This window comes from Budorcas taxicolor, chromosome 12 (assembly GCF_023091745.1).
Source record: "Budorcas taxicolor isolate Tak-1 chromosome 12, Takin1.1, whole genome shotgun sequence".
Lineage (NCBI taxonomy): Eukaryota > Metazoa > Chordata > Mammalia > Artiodactyla > Bovidae > Budorcas > Budorcas taxicolor.
The window spans coordinates 69,896,166-69,918,358 of record NC_068921.1 but is presented as its reverse complement, the minus strand read 5'-3'; the positions used below and the strand labels follow the sequence as shown (position 1 = coordinate 69,918,358).

The following is a 22,193-nucleotide window of genomic DNA, read 5'->3' as shown; positions in this document are numbered from 1 at the left end:
ATTAGTCTGCTATCCTACTCATCCACTAGCAAATTAACAAATTTTTTTCCTTTATTCTTTGAAACTTGTCTTCATTATTCTCATTCAGCACTGGAAACAAAGACCAAATTTTTCATTACAAAACCACATGACCTGAGTGTTACCCATCGAGCCCCTTTCTCACACCATGCACAGTGCTTATTGCTTCACACACCTCATCTCTGAGAAAGTGCTCTGTAAACCTTCAGGCACCATTCAGACTACAGTGTGAAGGTACTGTGAGTTCTTGATTTGTCCTGATGACAATTTCATTTTCCGTAAGCTAGAGAAAGCATGGGGGGCAAATGCATCTAATTCGAAACAGCAAAGAATTAGAGAGAAAGTGACAGTATCAGGTAGGAGTTTTATTTACAGATCAGAACACAAAAGCGACCTACACCTTTCCCTGGAAGATTTTCCTAGAATCAAAACACTCCAAATTTTTTCCCTTAAACTCTCAAATTTCCTGGATATTCTTTGATATAACTTGTACCACAAATGTGCTGAGCACCAACCAGAATGAATATGAAAGGTCTGCAAAATGGGTGTCCTGTGCTCTGTGAGAATCTGAACCCAGAGTCTAAATGTGTGCCAAGTCCAATTCAAAATCTCTCTCAGGTGCACGTGCATGCACACATCCTGACCCCATCCTCACTGCTTCTGCAGAGTTCCAGCAGACCTGTCTTCCACCTGCAACCTGTTAAGATCCATTCATGAAACTTTGTCTCTGGAGGCTTATGATTGAAAAGGGCACAGAGAGCTTGTTTCTGGACCCCTGCTACTAAATCGTGAGAAGTGAACTGTGGAGATAAATGTTAATTGCAACTCCCACCAGTGGGCTCACCTGTTTTGCTGTTTCAGTGAGGGCAGCAGCCTTGGCCTTACCCAGTTGTTGCACCATCTTGTAAAACAGGCTGTCTCTATTTTGCAGCAAAACATATGGCTCATCATATTCTTCCAGTCTTCCTGAATCAAAAACCTGTTAAGCAGCAGAAAGAAACCTGTTAGTACACAATATTTCATAGTAACTTATTATAACTCCAACAATATTTCAGAAAGGAGCAGGACAGGGAGAATACAGAGAATCTATTTGGGTGGTAAGACTGGCTGGTATTTAAATAGTTTGATTACCCTAGTTTACTAGTAGATCAAGCCCTAACCCAGTGTTTTGCTATTATAATGTTATAGGAATAGAAGAAAGTTAAAGTTTTAGACTATGATTACAAGCACTTAGCAATCTATATCATTTATATTCTGCCAAAGGCATTTGGCATTGTTATGATGAGTTAGTATTTTTAGCTTTCAGACTCTGAGATTTGAGGATTGTTTATACAGACATTCAGAGCCAGGAAATTTCTTAATTCAAGAAAATCAAAGTCAGTTTATCTAAAAAGTACAGTAGTATCATGTAAATCAGACAACAGTGACCTGACAACAAATTAACTGTCAAGTTGGTTTAAAAACACTGAGTAAAACTTGGGAAAAAAGTAAATGCTTCCAGATTATGTCACCTCTTTGGAGCTGAATCCCTTGTCAGTGAGGTTAAAGTTGATTTTGGTTGTAGTTTATTATCTTGAGAGTGAAAGCCTGACAAAAAGGAGTTGCTACATAAGCAGCTTTAGTATAGTCGCTCTGCACTGAAGAAATATCTAGAAATCCACTTTTCTCTTTGAGTAAGACTAAAAAAGCAATTTTTCCAGTAGTCATGTATGCATGTGAGAGTGGACTATAAAGAAAGCTGAGTGCAGAAGGATTGATGCTTTTGAACTGTGGTGTTGGAGAAGACTCTTGAGAGTCCCTTGGACTGCAAGGAGATCCAACCAGTCCATTCTGAAGGAGATGAGTCCTGGGTGTTCACTGGAAGGACTGATGTTGAAGCTGAAACTCCAATACTTTGGCCACCTGATGTGAAGACCTGACTCATTTGAAAAGATCCTGATGCTGGGAAAGATTGAGGGCAGGAGGAGTAGGGGACGACAGAGGATGAGATGGTTGGATGGCATCACTGACTCAATGGACATGAGTTTGGGTAAATTCCAGGAGTTGGTGATGGACAGTCTTAGAGGCCTGGCATGCTGTGGTTCGTGGGGTCGCAAACAGTCAGACACGACTGAGCGACTGAACTGAACTCAAGACTTTGTACTAGCTTTATATATAAATTAAACAAATATGCCCATAAGCATAAATATTTCTCCTGCTTTATACTGCAATTTTTATTACACTCAGGCTTAAATTATTTACTGTGTACCTCTTATATATTCTTATATATTCACAGAAAAATAAAATAAATCTGATTTAGCTTTCAGGATTAATAAAGAGTTAAGTAACACATAGTCAAAACACATTTGAGGAACACAATAAAATTTTTTATTAATTTATGAATTATTCAACAGATATTTATTACACATTTAATTGCATTCCTGTCACTATGCTGTGGAAGAGCCAAACACAAGTAAGTCACAGCCCCTGCGTTCAGGGAGCCTGTGCTGAGAGGAGAGAGAGAGAAGGAAATCCTCAAATGCCTACAATGCAAGAGAAAAAAAAAAACATACACACACACAAAAAGGAGTTTAGTAACAGATGACTCCGAGGTTCTGAGTATGAGCTTCAAGGAGGAGATCAGGCAATGAACTGGGCTTCAAAGAATGGATAGATGTGAACATGCAGAAGTGAGGGTGGGTGGGTGGACAATGGTCATTCCAGACACGGAATAACCTGGGTCAAGAGGGCTGGACGTGAGACTGGCATCTCCTTAAGTGCAGGGCGTACAATCTCCCTTGTTTGGTGTTGCATCTCAGGCCCCTGGAATTGTACATGACAGGTAACAGGCACTTAATACATGTTCAATGGAAGTCAAATGAAAAGGAATCTAAATTCAGAGCATGAATGAGTTTAGTTTCAATGGGGAAGTTTCAATGGGGAAAGAGTTTAATTTCAATTACCACCCAATGTGCAGATGACACTACCCTTATGGCAGAAAGTGAAGAGGAACTAAAAAGCCTCTTGATGAAAGTGAAGGAGGAAAGGGAAAAAGTTGGCTTAAAGTTCAACATTCAGAAAACGAAGATCATGGCATCCAGTCCCAACACTTCATGGGAAATAGATGGGGAAACAGTGGAAAGTGTCAGACTTTATTTTTCTGGGCTCCAAAATCACTGCAGATGGTGACTGCAGCCATGAAATTAAAAGACGCTTACTCCTTGGAAGAAAAGTTATGACCAACCTAGATAGCATATTCAAAAGCAGAGACATTACTTTGCCGACTAAGGTCCGTCTAGTCAAGGCTATGGTTTTTCCTGTGGTCATGTATGGATGTGAGAGTTGGACTGTGAAGAAGGCTGAGTGCCAAAGAGTTGATGCTTTTGAACTGTGGTGATGGAGAAGACTCTTGAGATTCCCTTGGACTGCAAGGAGATCCAACCAGTCCATTCTGAAGATCAGTCCTGGGATTTCTTTGGAAGGAATGATGCTAAAGCTGAAACTCCAGTACTTTGGCCGCCTCATGCAAAGAGTTGACTCATTGGAAAAGACTCTGATTCTGGGAAGGATTGGGGGCAGGAGGAGAAGGACATGACAGAGGATGAGATGGCTGGATGGCATCACTGACTTGATAGACGTGAGTCTGAGTGAACTCCGGGAGATAGTGATGGACAGGGAGGCCTGGCGTCCTGCGATTCATGGGGTCACAAAGAGTCGGACATGACTGACAAACTGAACTGAACTGAACTGATGGTATAATCTGTCAAGACTATAGGATGAGATCGGGGGGTTTGGAGAATGGGTCCAGCTGGCATGGGAAATAGCTAAGGATTAGAGATGTGGACCTGGAGGACCACATGCCACAGATTGATGACTGTGGTCAAGAGGGAGAGTGAGAGGGTAAATGAGGGAGGGACAAAGCAGGGTTGAGGATTGAAACTCATTTACATCAAATATTGGAATAAAAGAAAAAAAAAAAAGGACAGTCAGAAAGGAGGGAGAGTCAAAAGAAGCAAGAGTTTAGTGCAGCTCAGACTCATGTCAGGCCACAAGAGCTGAGATAGGACCCAGACTGAAAAATGTCAGGAACAGAATTTTACCAACTTAGCCTTTACATTTATTGTTTTGATCAAAGATTCTAGATATTTCAGAACAAATTGACATAAACAACTATAATTTTTTTCTTTGTGTAAAAAATAAATAGGTATAGTTTTAACTTTTTATTTTAAAACCCTTTAATCTTGAAATTAAAAGTATCCTGTAATCTCCAGGTATATCTCCACTGTTTCTGTAACTCAGGTTAAACTATAAACCAGACATTCAATTTGGTGTGATAAGAATCCCTCAACTTTCAACCCCAACGAATATCAACCTCAAATTGCTTGTCACTCTCTAGTAGGTTTAGGAAAAATACATTATATTATCTGAGTCAGTTATATAAGCACAATGAAGATGTGTTTATCTGGCTTCTGTATCTGCTGATATTCTAGCTAGTTGTCCTAGACATAAAACTTAAATGGACCCAATGCAAGATCACTCATTTTCATTGGTAGGATGCCTTAAATGACAATGGAGTGGCTGCAGGGAGAGGTGGAGGGCAAGGACAGGGTGAAAGAAAAACCTGAAAAAGGGCTTGAAACAGGTAAAGTTCACAGCATCATTCACTTACTGTGGAAGAAGTGGGAACAGTATGAAATACAATGCTGAGAGATAAGAATTTTAAAAGTGACAGGTAAAGAGTAGAAGGAAAAGGTTACTTTTCCAATTAGTATTCAAGAACACAAAATGAATGACTAAAGATGCTCCATGCTAAAGATCTCTGGATTCTAAGAGTCACTGTTCTCCAATCTTGGATTGTCACCTGGTCCCTCACAAACTCTGCAGGAGAAGCCTGCTTCCTACTGAGATGTTCTTGTGCTGTGACCAGCTGCACTACTTGGAGCCTAGAGCATCCCTTTGGTTGGCAATCCCCTACTCCTGTCATCTACCTCTGCAGAGCTCACTTCTGTGCATGTTCAGCATGGGAGAGTGAGGCTACAGACACTTCCTCAGTGCTGACAGTCTGGTATCTATTCAGTGTCCCCACTGATGATCCCACCTGACAATGCATGGGGAGGAGGGTGGGAGGTGGTTTTCTAGAAACTGCCCAAGAAGTCAAAAGCTTCATTATATCATTGGACATAAGGAATTTGAGGTATTACTGACCATTTATTCCTGATTATTACCTGTTTAGTATGGACCATCAAAATCACTGGTTAACTCCATCTGCTGCCTCTTATGCATCATTGTGCAGGCCTTCTTTTTCTATTTACTTCATCTCTCAGTTCAGTTCAGTTGCTCAGTCGTATCCAACTCTTTGTGACCGCATGAATCGCAGCACACCAGGCCTCCCTGTCCATCACCAACTCCCAGAATTCACTCAGACTCACATCCTGCCGGGAGCCAGCATGGGGAATCCCGCCCATGGCAAACGTCATGAGGAAGGGGGCCTGGCAAAAGGCAAAGGCTGAGATCAGGCCTCAGGGGTACCCTTGGATTTTCCTGAGCATGGGGTACCCTTGGATTTTCCTGACCCCCAAAACCAGAGTCTGCCTGCTTTATTGTACTGTGCTTTCCACTCTTCTGACATAACAGGGGACTACCCCAACCACCTTTCTCTGGAAAGAGTTAACTTAGAGCTCCAGTTAACAGTCTCCTGCATATAAAAGGAGTGTCTCAGCTCAGACTCCTCTGATGGCTCTCTAACTTGCCTGACAGTTAGAGACTTTTACAACTTGTGATTGTTTACAGCCCCTCAACCGTGAGAGGCACACAGCTTAAAACATCTTAAAGATATAGAGCCTTTTCTAAAGAGCTAAGAATTATATTGGTGATGGGTTTTCATTGTTGAGTCAATAACTGCTGCCAGGCCTCCATATTCTTTATCTTTTAGGCACCTGGAGGATATTAATCAGTGTAATTGGGATATAGAAAAAGGAATATAGTAGTTTTGATGTTAGCAACACTAGACTTTTGAGTTAGTGAACTTTCTCTTTGTTATAAATCACTGTACCCCTCTTTCCTTGTTATAAATTGTTGTGTCCTTGCTATATAAGAATGTAATCTTAATTAGTGCTTTCTGAGAGTGGCACCAGACTTTAGTAAGAACAACACTTTTTAAGGCAAAGAAGTTTTCTGGTTGACAGACCCTTATCAGAAAAGGGCCATAAAATGTTAATAGGCCTCCTGGCCAGAAGATGATGCAAATCACCTAAGACTTGTGTATACAGCTAGGTGTGCAGAGAGAAAGCCTGGTCTCTATAAGAGTCAGGGCTGCTGACCCTGCATAACTTTGCATTATCCATTGATCTCTATGTACAACCAAAAGTATAACAAGCTTTCCCAGGCAATGAAGGATGGACCAGTCACTGGAAAGACTGGTTTCTCCCGTGTGGTTTTTTCTCCTTCTCCTCTTTTCTGGCTGAATTCCCATCTGGAGCGTGGAGGCTCGCCATGTCTACTTTCTTGCCCTGGCTTCTAAGACCCACGTGAGAGGGAGCCCAAGGTGAGGCACCCTCCGCTATTCAAGCGGGCACCAGTGGCCTATGTAGGTGGTGCAAGTTTCTTCTCTTGAGACTTTATTAGCTTTCCACGTAAACCAAGCTATTCAGCATCTTTTCTCCACTAATTTTCCTACTACACTATTTCCTAATCTCTCTTTTCTAATTAAATAGTCCTTTCCAAGACACCAACTCCATCTCCTCTTCAAATTCCCTGGATCCACTGGGGCTGGACCCCAACAACGTCCATCGAGTCAGTGATGCCATCTCATCCTCTGTTGTCCCCTTCTCCTCCTGCCCCCAATCCCTCCCAGCATCAGAGTCTTTTCCAATGAGTTAACTCTTCGCATGAGGTGGCCAAAGTACTAGAGTTTCAGCTTTAGCACTATTCCTTCCAAAGAAATCCCAGGGCTGATCTCCTTCAGAATGGACTGGTTGGATCTCCTTGCAATCCAAGGGACTCTCAAGAGTCTTCTCCAACACCACAGTTCAAAAGCATCGATTCTTCGGGGCTCAGCCTTCTTCACAGTCCATCTCTCACATCCATACATGACTACTGGCAAAACCATAGCCTTGACTAGATGGTCTTTGTTAGCAAAGTAATGTCTCTGCTTTTGAATATGCTATCTAGGTTGGTCATAACTTTTCTTCCAAGAAGTAAGCGTCTTTTAATTTCATGGCTGCAGTCACCATCTGCGGTGATTTGGGAGCCCCCAAAAATAAAGTCTGACACTGTTTCCACTGTTTCCCCATCTATTTCCCATGAAGTGATGGGACCGTATGCCATGATCTTCGTCACTAATCAGCATCAATTGTATACTCTGGAGTCTTGTGATGACTAGTAGCTATATAGTGGGTGAAATAAGCTCGTTGACCCAGATGAGGTTAGCCTGAAAATATCTTGCTTTCTTAACGACTTATTTGCTACCAAAGGTTTTTTCTTTGAGGGATGATTTCCTTGTCATTTAATAAACCACAACCTAAAATCTATTGAAACTCAGCAAGCAACAGAGGGGAAGAACAAAGAGAGAGAGAGAGAATAGAAAGAAAAAGAAAATGAAAGGAGGAAGAAACAGAGGAGATAAAGCTAAGGAAGGAAATATTAAATTACTAAGGAAGAAAGAGCCAATCAAACCTGAAAGAAAGACAGTACACAGACATCCAGAGGCCAAAGTTTGGAGCTTGCTGCATCCGCAATGCCTGAATACATTGTATAAGAGACTTGCTAGTAATAAAAAAAAAAAGAGAGAGAGAGAGAGAGGCTTGCTAGTTATTCATCTACAGTCACTCAGTCTCCACCTGCTTTTCTTTCTACATTTTCAACTGTGATGCACAAGTTGTCTCTGCAAATCACATTTCAGAGGCTCTTTGGCCTGCTGGCCCTTTGTGAATTTCTGCCAGTAGGGGGCACTAGAGGGAGGAGGAAGGTGGGAAGCAGAGCAAATGGTCTCCCTGCTTTCTGCTACTTCTGCAGAAAGAGAACTAGCCTCATCATGCTCACTCATAAATATGACCAGTAGCTAGACAATGACTTCCCCTTGGAGGTCTCATCATTGACTCATAAGGCTTCTTCTCTGAGTCCTTAGGTCTGGAGATCTGTCCTAGGACATAGTCATTGCTTCCTAAAATTATTACTCCAGTGATTCATTTTTCTAGTCCTCCAATTCTTTTTTTTTTCTTTTTCTTAAATATAAATTTATTTATTTTTTGGAGGTTAATTACTTTACAATATTGTATTGGTTTTGCCGTACATCAACATGAATTCTTATATAACAAATTTTCTTTATTAAATCCTTTCTGTTTAAATACTTTTTCTCATTAGGCCTTTTTTCCTCAATGACTCCCCTCTAACAGTACATATTGTGAATGTCTCAACAACTGGGAAATTCTGCAACTTCACCTAACATCTGCCTGGCAGTCTAATGAAATGCTGTTTTTATTAAGGGAATACAAAAATGCTGAAAGAACTGTGACACAGTAAAAATGACTTTGATGCACCACTCTGAAATTTGAAATCTCATTGTGAGTTTGGAATATTTTCATGGTTGGATACCTAAAAAAAACAGCAATTCAAATAAACTTTTAAATGGAAATAGGAAATTACTGAATATATTAATAGCACATTCTGAAACTACATTCAAGTACTTGAGTTTTTGTCAAGGATGAGAGGAAAAAATAAGAATTAATTAGAGTTTTAATCAAGTTTTACAAGGAAGAATAAATTTTAAAATTGAAGGTAAATGGAAACAATGGAATCCCACAGGTAAGGCCCTTACCATTATCCTGTCACTGTCAATAATGGTGCTCAACCTTTGTGCGATGGTTAGCACAGTACACTGTGCAAATTTCTCACGGATCTTTTTTTGTATTAACTCATCAGTGCTGGAATCAAAGAATTGCATTTAGTTAAGTAAAGACAGGTAAAGCAGATTTAAGACTTAAAAATATCACATGATATTTTTATGTTTTTAAAAATCAATACTTAAGACATAATCCTGCTCTTGAAAAACTAAGTAAAAAAAGTCTTTGTTGTTGTTGTTTAGTTGCTAAGTTGTGTCTGACTCTTTTGCAACCTCATGGACTATAGTCCACCAGGCTCTTCTGTCCATGGGATTTCCCAGGCAAGAATACCAGGGTGGGTTGCCATTTCCTGCTCCAGGAAATCTTCCTGGAAAGTCTACTTGGAAACTTACTGTTTTTCATAAAACAATGGAAAGTTGTCTTCCTGCCAAATTGCTTGAAACTATCAGGAGCTGGATTTACAAATCTAGCTCTCTCAGGATGCCTCATAACAGCATTATTACCACCTTTTGGTTTCTTCCTTGGTTTTCTGGAATTAATGTTATCATGAGATGTCTTTGGGGCAAAAAGAGCACATAAAAAACATTTCTCAACACCACTAAATAAATCCCATTTACCATATTTAAAATTCAGATTCCAAGTTTCATGAATCTCAGCTCCATACCTTGGATCCACATGTGTTGTGGCTTCATCAATAATCAATATCTGATTTTTTCTGAGAATAGCCCTGGCAAGGCACACCAGTTGTTTCTGCCCAACACTTAAGTTTGATCCAGATTCTACTAATTCAGTATTCATTTTATCAGGAAGCTCTTCAATTATTTCTTTAAGTCGTACCTGTGCATATAGAAAGAAGAAAGACATTTTCTTAAACAAACAACTACTGAAGTAGACAAGCCTTTAGACATTAGAGCTTTGATGTCCCCAAAGCTCTAATGTATCCTTATGTATCTTATATGTATAGCCAGGAGATGGGGAGAGCTCTTTCCAAAGAGTGTTCATTGAGGAAGATGGTGGCATCAGCTCAGGACAAAAAGGTCTCAGTGTCCCCTGCCTACTTAAGGATTAGTTAAGAAAGTCTCTCAAAAAACTAAGCTATTTCTCTCAGTACAGTTTGAACAGAAAAGTTAAAAGAACCCTATGGATGAGTCAAATTTCCCCAAAATAGATTTTGCAAAGGAGTTACTACACTAAAGTAAATTAAAAACATATATAGATAGATAGATAGATAGATAGATAGATAGATATAGATAGATAGATAGATTGATTGTAGGAAGCATGGTTCTCTAAATTTATAATCTTATCAGCACTCCACCATTTTGCAAGGTCCAAATGTCTAAAAAAAAATAAATAATGGCAAACAAACAATGGCAAATTGTACCTCATAGATCAGCAAAACTAGAGCTATTTTGGTGATGATTCTTTCTCATGTTTAAGTCCATAATTGTGAACAAGTCAAGCGCATTTTCTTCAATGTTATAATTTTGAAAAGGTTTTCTGGAACAGTAATTTATTTGCTATATTATTTTAGTTTTAGGTATACAGCAAAGTGAATTAGTTTATATTTTTTTTTCTTCACATTATTTTCCACTGTAACTTACTATTAGTCAGTTCAGTTTAGTCGCTCAGTCCTGTCTGACTCTTTGCCACCCCATGGACCACAGTGCACCAGGATTTCGTCATCAGTATCGATCACCAACTCCCAGAGCTTGTTCAAACTCATGTCCATCAAGTCAGTGATGCCATCCAAACATTTCATCCTCTGTTGTCTCCTTCTCCTCCTGCCTTCAATCTTTCCCAGCATCAGGGTCTTTTCAAATGAGTCAGTTCTTCACATTAGGTGACCAAAGTATTGGAGTTTCAGATTCAGCATCAGTCCTTCCAATGAATATCCAGAACTGATTTCCTTTAGGATGGACTGGTTTGATCTCTTTGCAGTCCAAGGGACTATCGAGAGTCTTCTCCAACACCACAGTACAAAAACATCAATTCTTCAGGGCTCAGCTTTCTTTATGGTCCAACTCTCACATCCATACGTGACTGCTGGAAAAACCATAGCTTTAACTAGACAGATCGTTGTCAGCAAAGTAATTTCTCTGCTTTTTAATATGCTGTCTAGGTTGTTCATAGCTTTTCTTCCAAGCAGCAAGCATCTTTTAGTTTCATGGCTGCAGTCACTGTCTGCAGTGATTTTGGAGCCCAAAAAATAAAGTCTCTCACTGTTTCCATTGTTTCCACATCTATTTGTCATAAAGTGATGGGACCAGATGCCATGATCTTTGTTTTTTGAATGATGGGTATTAAGCCAGCTTTTTCACTTTCCTTTTTCACTTTCATCAAGAGGTGCTTTAGTTCTTCTTCACTTTCTGCCATAAGGATAGTGCTATCTGCATATCTGAGGTTATTGATATTTCTCCTGGCAATCTTGATTCCAACTTGTGCTCCATCCAGCCCAGCATCTCACATGATGTACTCTGCATGCAAGTAAATTAGCAGGGTGACAATATACAGTCTTGACATACAGTCCTTTCCCAATTTGGAACCAGTCTGTTGTTCCATGTCTGGATCTAACTGTTCCTCCTTGACCTGAATACAGATTTCTTAGGAGGCAATTCAGGTGACCTGGTATTCCCATCTCTGTAACAATTTTCCAAGTTTGTTGTGACCCACACAATCAAAGGCTTTGGCATAGTCAGTAAACCAGAGGTAGACATTTTTCTGGAACTATCTTGCTTTTTCAGTGATCCAAAAGATGTTGGCAATTTGATCTCTGGTTCCTCTGCCTTTTTTAATCCAGCTGGAACATATAGAAGTTCACAGTTCACGTATTGCTGATGCCTGGCTTGGAGAATTTGAGCATTTCTTTGCTAGCATGTAAGATGAGTGCAACTGTGCAGGAGTTTGTACATTCTTTTGCATTGCTTTTCTTTGGGATTGGAATGAAAACTGACCTTTTCCAGTCCTGTGGCCACTACTGAGTTTTCCGAATTTATTGGCATATTGAGTGCAACACTTTAACAGCATCATCTTTTAGGATTTGAAATAGCTCAACTGGAATTCCATCACTTCCGCTAGCTTTGTTCGTAGTGATACGTCCTAAGGCCCACTTGACTTCACACACCAGGATGTCTGGCTCTAGGTGAGGGATCACACCATCATGGTCATCTGGGTCATTAAGATCTTCTTTATATAGTTCTTCTGTGTATTCTTGCCACCTTTCCTTAATATCTTCTACTTCTGTTAGGTCCATACCATTTCTGTCCCCTATTGTGCCCATCTTTGATGAAATATTCCCTTTGTATCTCTAATTTTCCTGAAGAGATCTCTAGTCTTTCCCATTCTATTGTTTTCCTTTATTTGTTTTCATTTTTCATTTAGGAAGGCTTCCTTATCTCTCCTTGTTATTCTTTGGAACTCTTCATTCAGATGAGTATATATTTCCTTTTCTCCTTTGCCTTTCACTTCTCTTCTTTTCTCATCTATTTTTAAGGCCTCCTTAGTTCCAGAAAAACATCTATTTTTGCTTTATTGACTATGCCAAAGCCTTTAACTGTGTGGATCACAATAAACTGTGGAAAATTCTGAAAGAGATGGGAATACCAGACCACCTGACTTGCCTCTTGAGAAACCCGTATGCAGGTCAGGAAGCAACAGTTAGAACTGGACATGGAACAATAGACTGCTTCCAAATAGGAAAAGGAGTACATCAAGGCTGTATATTGTCACCCTGCTTATTTAACTTATATCCAGAGCACATCATGAGAGATGCTGGGCTGGAAGAAGCACAAGCAGGAATCAAGATTGCTGGGAGAAATATCAATAACCTCAGATATGCAGATGATACCACCTTTATGGAAGAAAATGAAGAAGAAGTAAAAAGCTTCTTGATAAAAGTGAAAGAGGAGAGTGAAAAAGTTGGCTTAAAGCTCAACATTCAGAAAATGAAGATCATGGCATCTGGTCCCATCACTTTATGGGAAATAGATGGGGAAACAGTGGAAACAATGTCAGACATTTTTTTGGGGGGGGGGGGGGGGCGGTGCAGGGCTCCAAAGTCACTGCAGATGGTGACTGCAGCCATGAAATTAAAAGACACTTACTCCTTGGAAGGAAAATTATGATCAACCTAGATAGCATATTCAGCAGAGACATTACTTTGCCAACAAAGTTCTGTCTAGTCAAGGCTATGGTTTTTCCTGTGGTCATGTATGGATGTGAGAGTTGGACTGTGAAGAAGGCTGAGTGCCAAAGAATTGATGCTTTTGAACTGTGGTGTTGGAGAAGACTCTTGAGAGTCCCTTGGACTTCAAGGAGATCCAACCAGTCCATTCTGAAGGAGATCAGTCCTGGGATTTCTTTGGAAGGAATGATGCTAAAGCTGAAACTCCAATACTTTGGCCACCTCATGCAAAGAGTTGGCTCATTGGAAAAGACTCTGATGCTGGGAAGGATTGGGGGCAGGAGGAGAAGGGGATGACAGAGGATGAGATGGCTGGATGGCGTCACCGACTCGATGGACATGAGTTTGAGTGAACTCCAGGAGTTTGTGATGGACAGGGAGGCCTGGTGTCCTGCGATTCACGGGGTCACAAAGAGTCAGACACGACTGACCGACTGAACTGAACTGAACAGGCAACAATTTTGCTTTTTTGCATTTCTTTTTATTGGGGATGGTTTTGATCACCACCTCCTGCACAATGTCATGAACCTCCTTCCATAGTTCTTCAAGCACTCAGTCTATCAGATCTAATCCCTTACTGTAAGGTACTCTAGTTCCCTGTGCTATACAGTAAATACTTGTTGCTCCTCTATTTTATGTATAGTAGTTTGTACCTGTGAATTTCATACTCCTGATTGATCCCTGTCTGTCCCTTTTGGTAACCATAAGTTTATTTTTTATGTCTGTGAGTCTGTTATATATATATATATATATATATATATATATATATATATATATATTTGCTTTATTTTTTAGAATCTAAATATAAGTGATATCATATAATATTTGTCTTTCTCTGACTTCACTATTTTCTAGGTCTATCCATGTTGCTGCAAATAGCAATTTTTCATTACTTTTTATGTCTGTATAACACAATATACATACATATATACACATTATATGTGTGTGTGTGTGTGTGTGTGTGTGTGTGTGTGTGTATGTTGCCACATCTTCTTAAACCAATTTTCTGTTGACAGACACTTGAGTTCCTTCTATATCTTGGCTATTGCAAATAGTGCAGCAATGAACCCTGGGTGCATGTATCTTTTCAAATTAGTGTTTCCATTGTTCCCAGAAGTATAATTCCTGGATCATGTGGTAGCTCTTTTTTTACTTTTTTAAGGAACCTCTATACTCTTTTCCACACACCAATTTACATTCCCACCAACAGTGTGTTGGGGATTTCCAAAGTGGCTCGATGATAAAAAAAAAAAAAAAAAATCCAGCTGCCAATGCAGGAGATGAAAGAAACGTGGGTTTGATCCCTGTGTCAGGAAGATCCTCTGGAGAAGGAAATGACAACCCACTCCAGTATTCCTGCCTGGAATATCTTGTGGACAGAGGAGTCTGACAGGCTACAGTTCATAGGGTTACAAAGAATGAGCATATGACTGAGCATACAAACAGCACACACACACAGCAGTGTGTTGGAGTTCCATTTTCCCACATCTTCTCTAGCATTTATTATTTATAAACTTTTTGATGATAGCCATTCTTAGTGGTATGAGTTGGTGCCTCATTGTGGCTTTGATTTGCATTTTCTAATAATTAATAATGTTGAGCATCTTCTCATGTGTCTGTTGGCCATCTGTATAACTTTTTGAAGAATTTCATAAATGTTTTTCAGTGAAAACTCAGGAAAAACAGACCACAACACAACAAGTTATTTCCACCAGACTATGGGTATAGGTTGTATTTGTATTAATCTATCCTCATAAAATCAAAATTGTAAGATTAAAAAATCAACTTTTTAACTGCCAAAGATAATCTGAAACTATATTGAGTTGCAGGGGTCAGTTCAATGAATATTTGTTTTGGAGAAATATTATAGATTAAGAACAAAATTCAGACTGTGCTTGAAATTAAAGAACATAGAGTAAATACACTTCAAATTAAAGAACTAAAGATTGATGAGTGATGGCCAATTAGCAGGTACACAGAATTACAAAGGCAAATTACAAAATACCAGGGTGAGTGGGCAATGTTTTCATGGTATCCTAAATGCTGGAGTACCTCCATTAATGTTATCCTGAACTGTGTTCCTTATGAAAGTCTAATCCACAGAAATGGGAATTCTGAGTAAGGATTAAGTATGGTATTAATATTTAGTGATAGCATGAAAGATATGCAAAATCTGAAGAATAAGATATGGATTATGAGGCAAGTGGCCACAATGAAAATTATAAAATGGAAGTCAGCTTAATCACCCCCACCCCCGCCACCTCGTTACAAGGAAGAGGCCTTATTGAATATTCTATGAAACATATTCCATAAATCTAAACTCAAGTGATGGGACTGATCAAGAGTGTAACACTGGCAAGACTTTCTCACTTTTCCTTCTGAGTTGACTTTGGTAATCCTTGTAAATGCAAACTGGTCTTTCTTAAGACTGACATCATGACTGTGAGGAAATAACCTCAAACCTACTGGTGGCTCAGGTGATATCTCATCACTAATCTGGTTTTTCACTTTCCTTCAAGTTGTCTACATATGCCTGACAAGGAATAAGCTGTTGTGAGGTGGAAATGTTTTCCAGAACACATGGTTTTCTGAGACTCTAATTTCATTTATGGATCAGGGATGGTTATGACAATGCTACAAACATGAAGACCTTTTGCAGTATAATCATATAATCAAGTTATAATTATTTGAATGGAAAAAAGACAAAAGAGACAGTAGACAATAACTAGAGTTACAACTGGAGAGTCTGAAAACATATCAGATAATAGTATAATGCAGTGAAGTGAAGTGAAAGTCGCTCAGTCATATCCAACTCTTTGAGACCCCATGGACTACAGTCCATGGAATTCTCCAGGCCAGAATACTGGAGTGGGTAAACTTTCCCTTCTCCAGGGGATCTTCCCAACTCAGGGATCAAACCCAGGTCTCCCACATTGCAGGTGGATTCTTTACCAGCTGAGCCACAAGGGAAGCCCAAGAATACTAGAGTGGATAGCCTATCCCTTCTCCAGCGAATCTTCCAGACCCAGGAATCCAACTGGGGTCTCCTGCATTGCAGGCAGATTCTTTACCAACTGAGCTATCAGGGAAGCCAAATAGTGTAATATTACTATTAAATTTCTTGAGTGAGATATTAGTATAATGTTAGTAGGAACATTAGGAGAATGTTCTTGTTTTTAAAAAGTGCATGTTTGTGTATTTAGGATGAGTTGCAACTTTAAAAAAAAGTTTCTGCAACTTACTTTCAAACAGTTCAGCAAAATATAGATGATAGAAGAGAGAAAGCAAATACAGAAAAAAATATCAACAACCAGTGAATTTTGGTGAAGTTGTATATGTGTTCATCATACCATTCCTTGCATGTTCCTGTGATTTGAAGGTTTTAAAACAGAAAATTGGGACCTTGAACCTAGACAGCCTAGGCATAAATCCTGCCTGGTCTGCCAACTGGGCAATTTCCTGAGCTTAATCTATCTTAGCTTCCTAAACTCTAAATAAGACTATAATATTGTAATGAAGTGTCTTCCTCCTAACATTGTTAGAGTATAATATGAGTCAGTATGTGCAGAATCTACAGCAGAGGTTGATATGAAGAGATCAACAGACATTGCCCATTGTTAATAGTGCTGTCGGCTATCCTCTCCTCATGTTCTACATTTTTCTTCTCCCTGCATGTTTCAGTCCTGAGACTTTATTACACACACATTGGTCGTTTGCTTTTTACCTTCTCTATAAGAAGATAAACTCCAAAAGGATAGAGACTTTGTCTCTTCTGGTAACTGTGATAGTGTTGAATCTGCAACACTGCCTATCCAAAAAACTCTCAATACACGTTTGTTGCAAGTATGAATGAAGCGACAACAAGTGCATCTTATCTTCTGACATAACCTGTTTCTATAAGATAGGAAATAAAGCCATACATAATTTTATATAATACTATTTTCTCATTAAACATCATTGTTGCTGCTGTTGCTGCTGCTAAGTCACTTCAGTCGTGTGTGACCCCACAGACAGCAGCCCAACAGGCTCCCCCGTCCCTGGGATTCTCCAGGCAAGAATACTCGAGTGGGTTGCCATTTCCTTCTCCAATGCATGAAAGTGAAAATGTCAAAGTGAAGTCGCTAATGTCGTGTCCAACTCTTAGCGACCCCATGGACTGTAGCCTACCAGGCTCCTCCATCCATGGTATTTTCCAGGCAAGAGTACTGGAGTGGGGTGCCATTGCCTTCTCCCAAATATCACTGTTAAAGGAATATATTCCTTATAACAACAATTAACTGGCCCCAAGATATCATAATATCTAAATTTAAACTATGAAAAACTTTTTTTTAAAAAGTTGGTAATTTAAGAAAAACAGAAAATAACAGTATTTGAAATTACATATCTTGTATAGAATAATTCAGATTGAGCTTGGGAAAATAATAAAATACAGCAAAACTGAAAATAATAAGCTGAACTTATGAGACACCTCAGTTCTATAATCATGCTGCTGCTGCTGCTGCTGCTAAGTCACTTCAGTTGTGTCCCAATCTGTGTGACCGCATAGATGGCAGCCCCCCAGGCTATCATCATAAACACTTTCAAATAACCTAGTAAATAAACCATCTTTCTCAACCAGGTGCCAATGTCCCTCACAGAAGGTTAACCCAGATGTAAGATGGTTTCCACATTTTGTGAAACCTTACTTTTCAAAATGAAAAGCTGATGTGGGCTGGAAAGAGAAAGTGAAATGCAATCAACAAATGGGGAAGAGCTATTACCAGAGCAGAGCCAGCAGTAAATGAAGTAAAAGGGGAGCTTGTTCACCTAAATACAAGGCCCTGGGAAATGGGCCTGTGACCTGTCACATAGCAAGGCTGAACCATGTACACAGGTTGCTGATGCCCAGATTTCTGTATCTTGGCTTCCTGTGTGATGAGACATACTTGTATTTTAACAGAGATACTATCAATGGTTCACACAACTGGATGTTTTCTGCACAGTTTTGACATGACATACTATATTCTCAATTGTAAACTCCTGGATCAAAGCTGTTTTGTTTTTTCAGCGGAAGCAACACATTGCTGATTCACTTCCAGAGTCTTATCTACTGAGCTCTTTTAACCTTTGAGTGATAAAGTGCTTCATCTTTAAGCACTACTCGATATATTTGTAGAGCTGCTGTTGTTTTTTTAGGTGCTCTAATTAGTACTAGCTTCTAATGAACATTCTTCAGTGTATAGTAAGTTGGCTATTTTTCAGAAATTGAAAAACATATTTTTAACATATTTTGAAAAATAATCAAGATGAGAGGGACAGCATCCATAGGGCTATCTCCCTTATGGGCATCCACCTCTAACAGGAGAGAATGAGGAGGCAAAAATAGATGACTTTAAAAAAAATTTTAAAGCGTCTTTTCCCTTTAGTTAAAATTCTTAAAGAGTAAAATGGGTGCCCTCTTATTCTTAGGTCAACTGTATTAGTTTTGATTGACAGTTTCAATTTGGCTTTATTTATAAAGCAATGACTGGGGTTTTTAATCCATCTAAAAACTGACCTCATTGCTTAGACTGAGAAACCATCCCTTCATGGTATTCCTCTAGGAATTATTTCTTTATGAGATTTACATGTTTTCCAGTGAAGATCGGTAAACAATATATACAAAGGACATAAAGAAATAATTCCCAGAGGAACACCATGGTGGGATGATTTCTCTCTGTAAGATATATCAGTAAAATAATAGGGTTAATTTCAGAAGCAATACACAGAAACCACACACTTCACTTTGTGACATAAACTCATATTTATTTATGTTAATGAAAGTTCCAAATGTAGTCTAAATAAATGTAGATCTTAGTATCATGTACCATTCATCATTTTAGAATTGAGAGGCTACTAAATTTTATTTTAATTTTAGTTCCTTCAGGTGAATTAAGAAGTTTTAGGGCCAAGTTCTAAGAGAGTTTTTAACAGGATTTGTCTCCAACTAACATTTCTTTTCTGTCCATGGAATAATGTTTTCTAAAATTTTAACGTAATTTTTCTGAGAATCTCTGAAGAGAGATCTCAAGCTCAGAAATAAGTAGGGATATACCAGGTCTTCCAGCTTAAAATGTGTCCCAATTTCACCAGTAAATGCATCCTATGAACTCGAGAGCTTAGTGGTTTATTGTTCCCACCTGTTTTCTTCTAGAATTTCATTGTAGAAAGACTTACAAACTTAAATGAAATCAGAGGCCCACTGTTTTCCAATTAGGATAAGGTGAAGTAACCAGCCTGATTTAGGAAAATAAAATTCCCACAATTGCTGGAAAGCAGGGTGGGTGTGTAAAGACCCAGTGCTGACAACCTTCAGAAACCAGAATTATTGGCAGGACATTGTCAGACCTCCGAATCTACTGACTCATAGTCAAAGGCCCTCTATGAATTACACATCTCAGTGCTATCCCTGGAAGAGTGACACCAAAAGATAAAAACTGATTCAAAACAACAGTGTGAGCAATTGCTTTCTATTTTTGACCCCCCCAAAAAAACTTTAAGAAATAAGATACAATTCTCTAAAATGAGAGAAAGTAAATATTCAGTGCCTATTTGTGCAACACATACTTTTTCAAGGCAAAAGACCTGGCTAGGTATTTTCTATGAGAGCCTAGAAGTCTGCCTATTATTTAGAAGTCTAGGTAGAGTTTCTGCCATCGGTACCTTAGAATAAATTTGCAAAACTAGGGAAAATGCACAAGAATAATTAATATTTAAAAAATTAAATTAAATTAAAAAACAAGAGCATCTTAACAGTCAAAATCCTTTTCATGCAAGACTGAGGAGATTCAAAGCAGTGGGCCAAAGAGAAACATGACACAAATAATAGAAAATTCTCTAGAAATGAACTTAGTACAAAGCCTCAGCAAAAGGTCCAGAGTTCTGTTACCAGAATATACTCTGTGGCATTGAATGATGCAACTGCTAATAAATAATTATCACTTCTCAAATGTATAATATACCTTTAATAAACTCTTTCTAATGAAATTTCACACCATGTTACTGGCATGATCTCATTTATCTTTCTGTTAATAATGAAAAACAACTGATATCTCCACATAGTAGATACTTTGATCCTAAGATCAAAGGAATAAAAAAGAATGTTGCAAATTAAAGTAATTAATTCACTAGGTCACTAGTAGAATTTGAACACATAATTTTACCTTCTAGTTTAGTGTTCTACTAAAGGCAAGAACTGTGGTGTTGGAGAAGACTCTTGAGAGTCCCTTGGACTGCAAGGAGATCCAACCAGTCCATTCTGAAGGAGATCAGCCCTGGGATTTCTTTGGAGGGAATGATGCTGAAGCTAAAACTCCAGTACTTTGGCCACCTCATGCGAAGAGTTGACCATTGGAAAAGACTCTGATGCTGGGAGGGACTGGAGGCAGGAGAAGAAGGGGATGACAGAGGATGAGATGGCTGGATGGCATCACTGACTCGATGGATGTGAGTCTGAGTGAACTCCGGGAGTTGGTGATGGACAGGGAGGCCTGGTGTCCTGCGATTCATGGGGTCGCAAAGAGTTGGACACGACTGAGTGACTGAACTGACTGACTGACTGAAGGGCAAGAAATGTAATGTATCTAATTGCTTTGGGTTCTAGGGAAAAGGGTGCAATGGAAACATGATGCATTATACTGTTGGTTTTCATATTTACTCATTTCATCATACACACATTTTAAGTACACCCATGTCATCAATGTTTTCCTAGGAGGTAAATGAAGGCAATTAAACTGTTAACCTCCCTTAATTACCTGCAATGCTTTTAAATGTACACACATATTAGATATTGATACTAAAAAGTTTATCATATTTAATAAATTACCTCTTCTAAGACATTCCATAGTTCCTCATCTGTATGTTTATTAAAGGGATCCAGATTTTTCCTCATTGTTCCAGTGAACACAATAGGGTCCTAAATACAACAAAATAGGTAATGTTATTACTGCATCTCTTTTTATTTCATTCCGATTTTTAGAGAACAGATTTAAAATGCCAAAAGGAAAAAAAAAAAAAAAGGTTACTACAATCATTAAACTGGAGCCGATTATACAGAGTGAAGTAAGCCAGAAAGAAAGAAAAACACCAATACAGTATACTAACACATATATATGGAATTTAGAAAGATGGCAATGACGACCCTGTATGCAAGACAGGAAAAAAGACACAGCTGTGTATAACGGACTTTTGGACTCAGAGGGAGAGGGAGAGGGTGGGATGATTTGGGAGAATGGCATTCTATCATGTATACTGTCATGTAAGAATTGAATCGCCAGTCTATGTCTGACGCAGGATACAGCATGCTTGGGGCTGGTGCATGGGGATGACCCACAGAGATGTTATGGGGAGGGAGGTGGGAGGGGTGTTCATGTTTGGGAACACATGTAAGAATTAAAGATTTTAAAATTTAAACAAATATAAATAAATAAATTCAAAAAAAAAGAATTTCAAAATAATAATAATAATAATAATAATAAGGTTGCAAATCAGTTCAATTCAGTTCAATCACTCAGTCATGTCCAACTCTTTGTGACCCCATGGACTTCTGCAAAACACCAGGCTGCCCTGTCCATTGTGTCAATGATGCTATCTAACTATCTCATCCTCTGTCGTCCCCTTCTCTTCCCACCTTCAATCTTTCCCAGCATCAGGGTCTTTTCAAATGAGTCAGTTCTTCGCATCAGGTGGCCAAAGTATTGGAGTTTCAGCTTCAGCATCAGTTCTTCCAATGAATATCCAGGACTGATTTCCTTTAGGAGGCTCTGGTTGGATCTCCTTGCAGTCCAAGGGACTCTCAAGAGTCTTCTCCAACACCACAGTTCAAAAGCATCAATTCTCTGTGTTCAGCTTTCTGATACTTCAACTTTCATGTCTATACATAACTACTGGAAAAACCATAGCTTTGACTAGACGGACCTTTGTCAGCAAAGTCATGTCTCTGCTTTCAATATGCTGTCTCGGTCGGTCATAGCTTTTCTTCCAAGGAGCAAGTGTCTTAATTTCATGGCTGTAATTACCACCTACAGTGATTCTGGAGCCCCCCAAAATAAAATCTCTCAGTGTTTCCATTGTTTCCCCATCTATTTGTCATGAAGTGATAGGATCGGATGTCATGATCTTAGTTTTCTGTATGTTGAGTTTTAAGCCAACTTTTTCAC

At 39.0% G+C, this 22,193-nt stretch overlaps 1 protein-coding gene across 1 annotated transcript in view; it reads right to left on the bottom strand.

Moving 5' to 3' along the window:
• Nucleotides 1-223: 223 nt before the first annotated feature.
• LOC128057588 (ATP-binding cassette sub-family C member 4-like) overlaps nucleotides 224-22,193 on the bottom strand; it is a 286,799-nt gene continuing 264,829 nt past the window's right edge. Inside the window, exons 27-31 of the mRNA XM_052650036.1 lie at nucleotides 20,861-20,950; nucleotides 9,502-9,674; nucleotides 8,813-8,918; nucleotides 863-997; nucleotides 224-301 (exon numbers count right to left, since the gene is read on the bottom strand). Coding sequence (XP_052505996.1) covers nucleotides 224-301; nucleotides 863-997; nucleotides 8,813-8,918; nucleotides 9,502-9,674; nucleotides 20,861-20,950 — 582 coding nt within the window. The remainder of the gene's footprint in view (nucleotides 302-862; nucleotides 998-8,812; nucleotides 8,919-9,501; nucleotides 9,675-20,860; nucleotides 20,951-22,193) is intronic.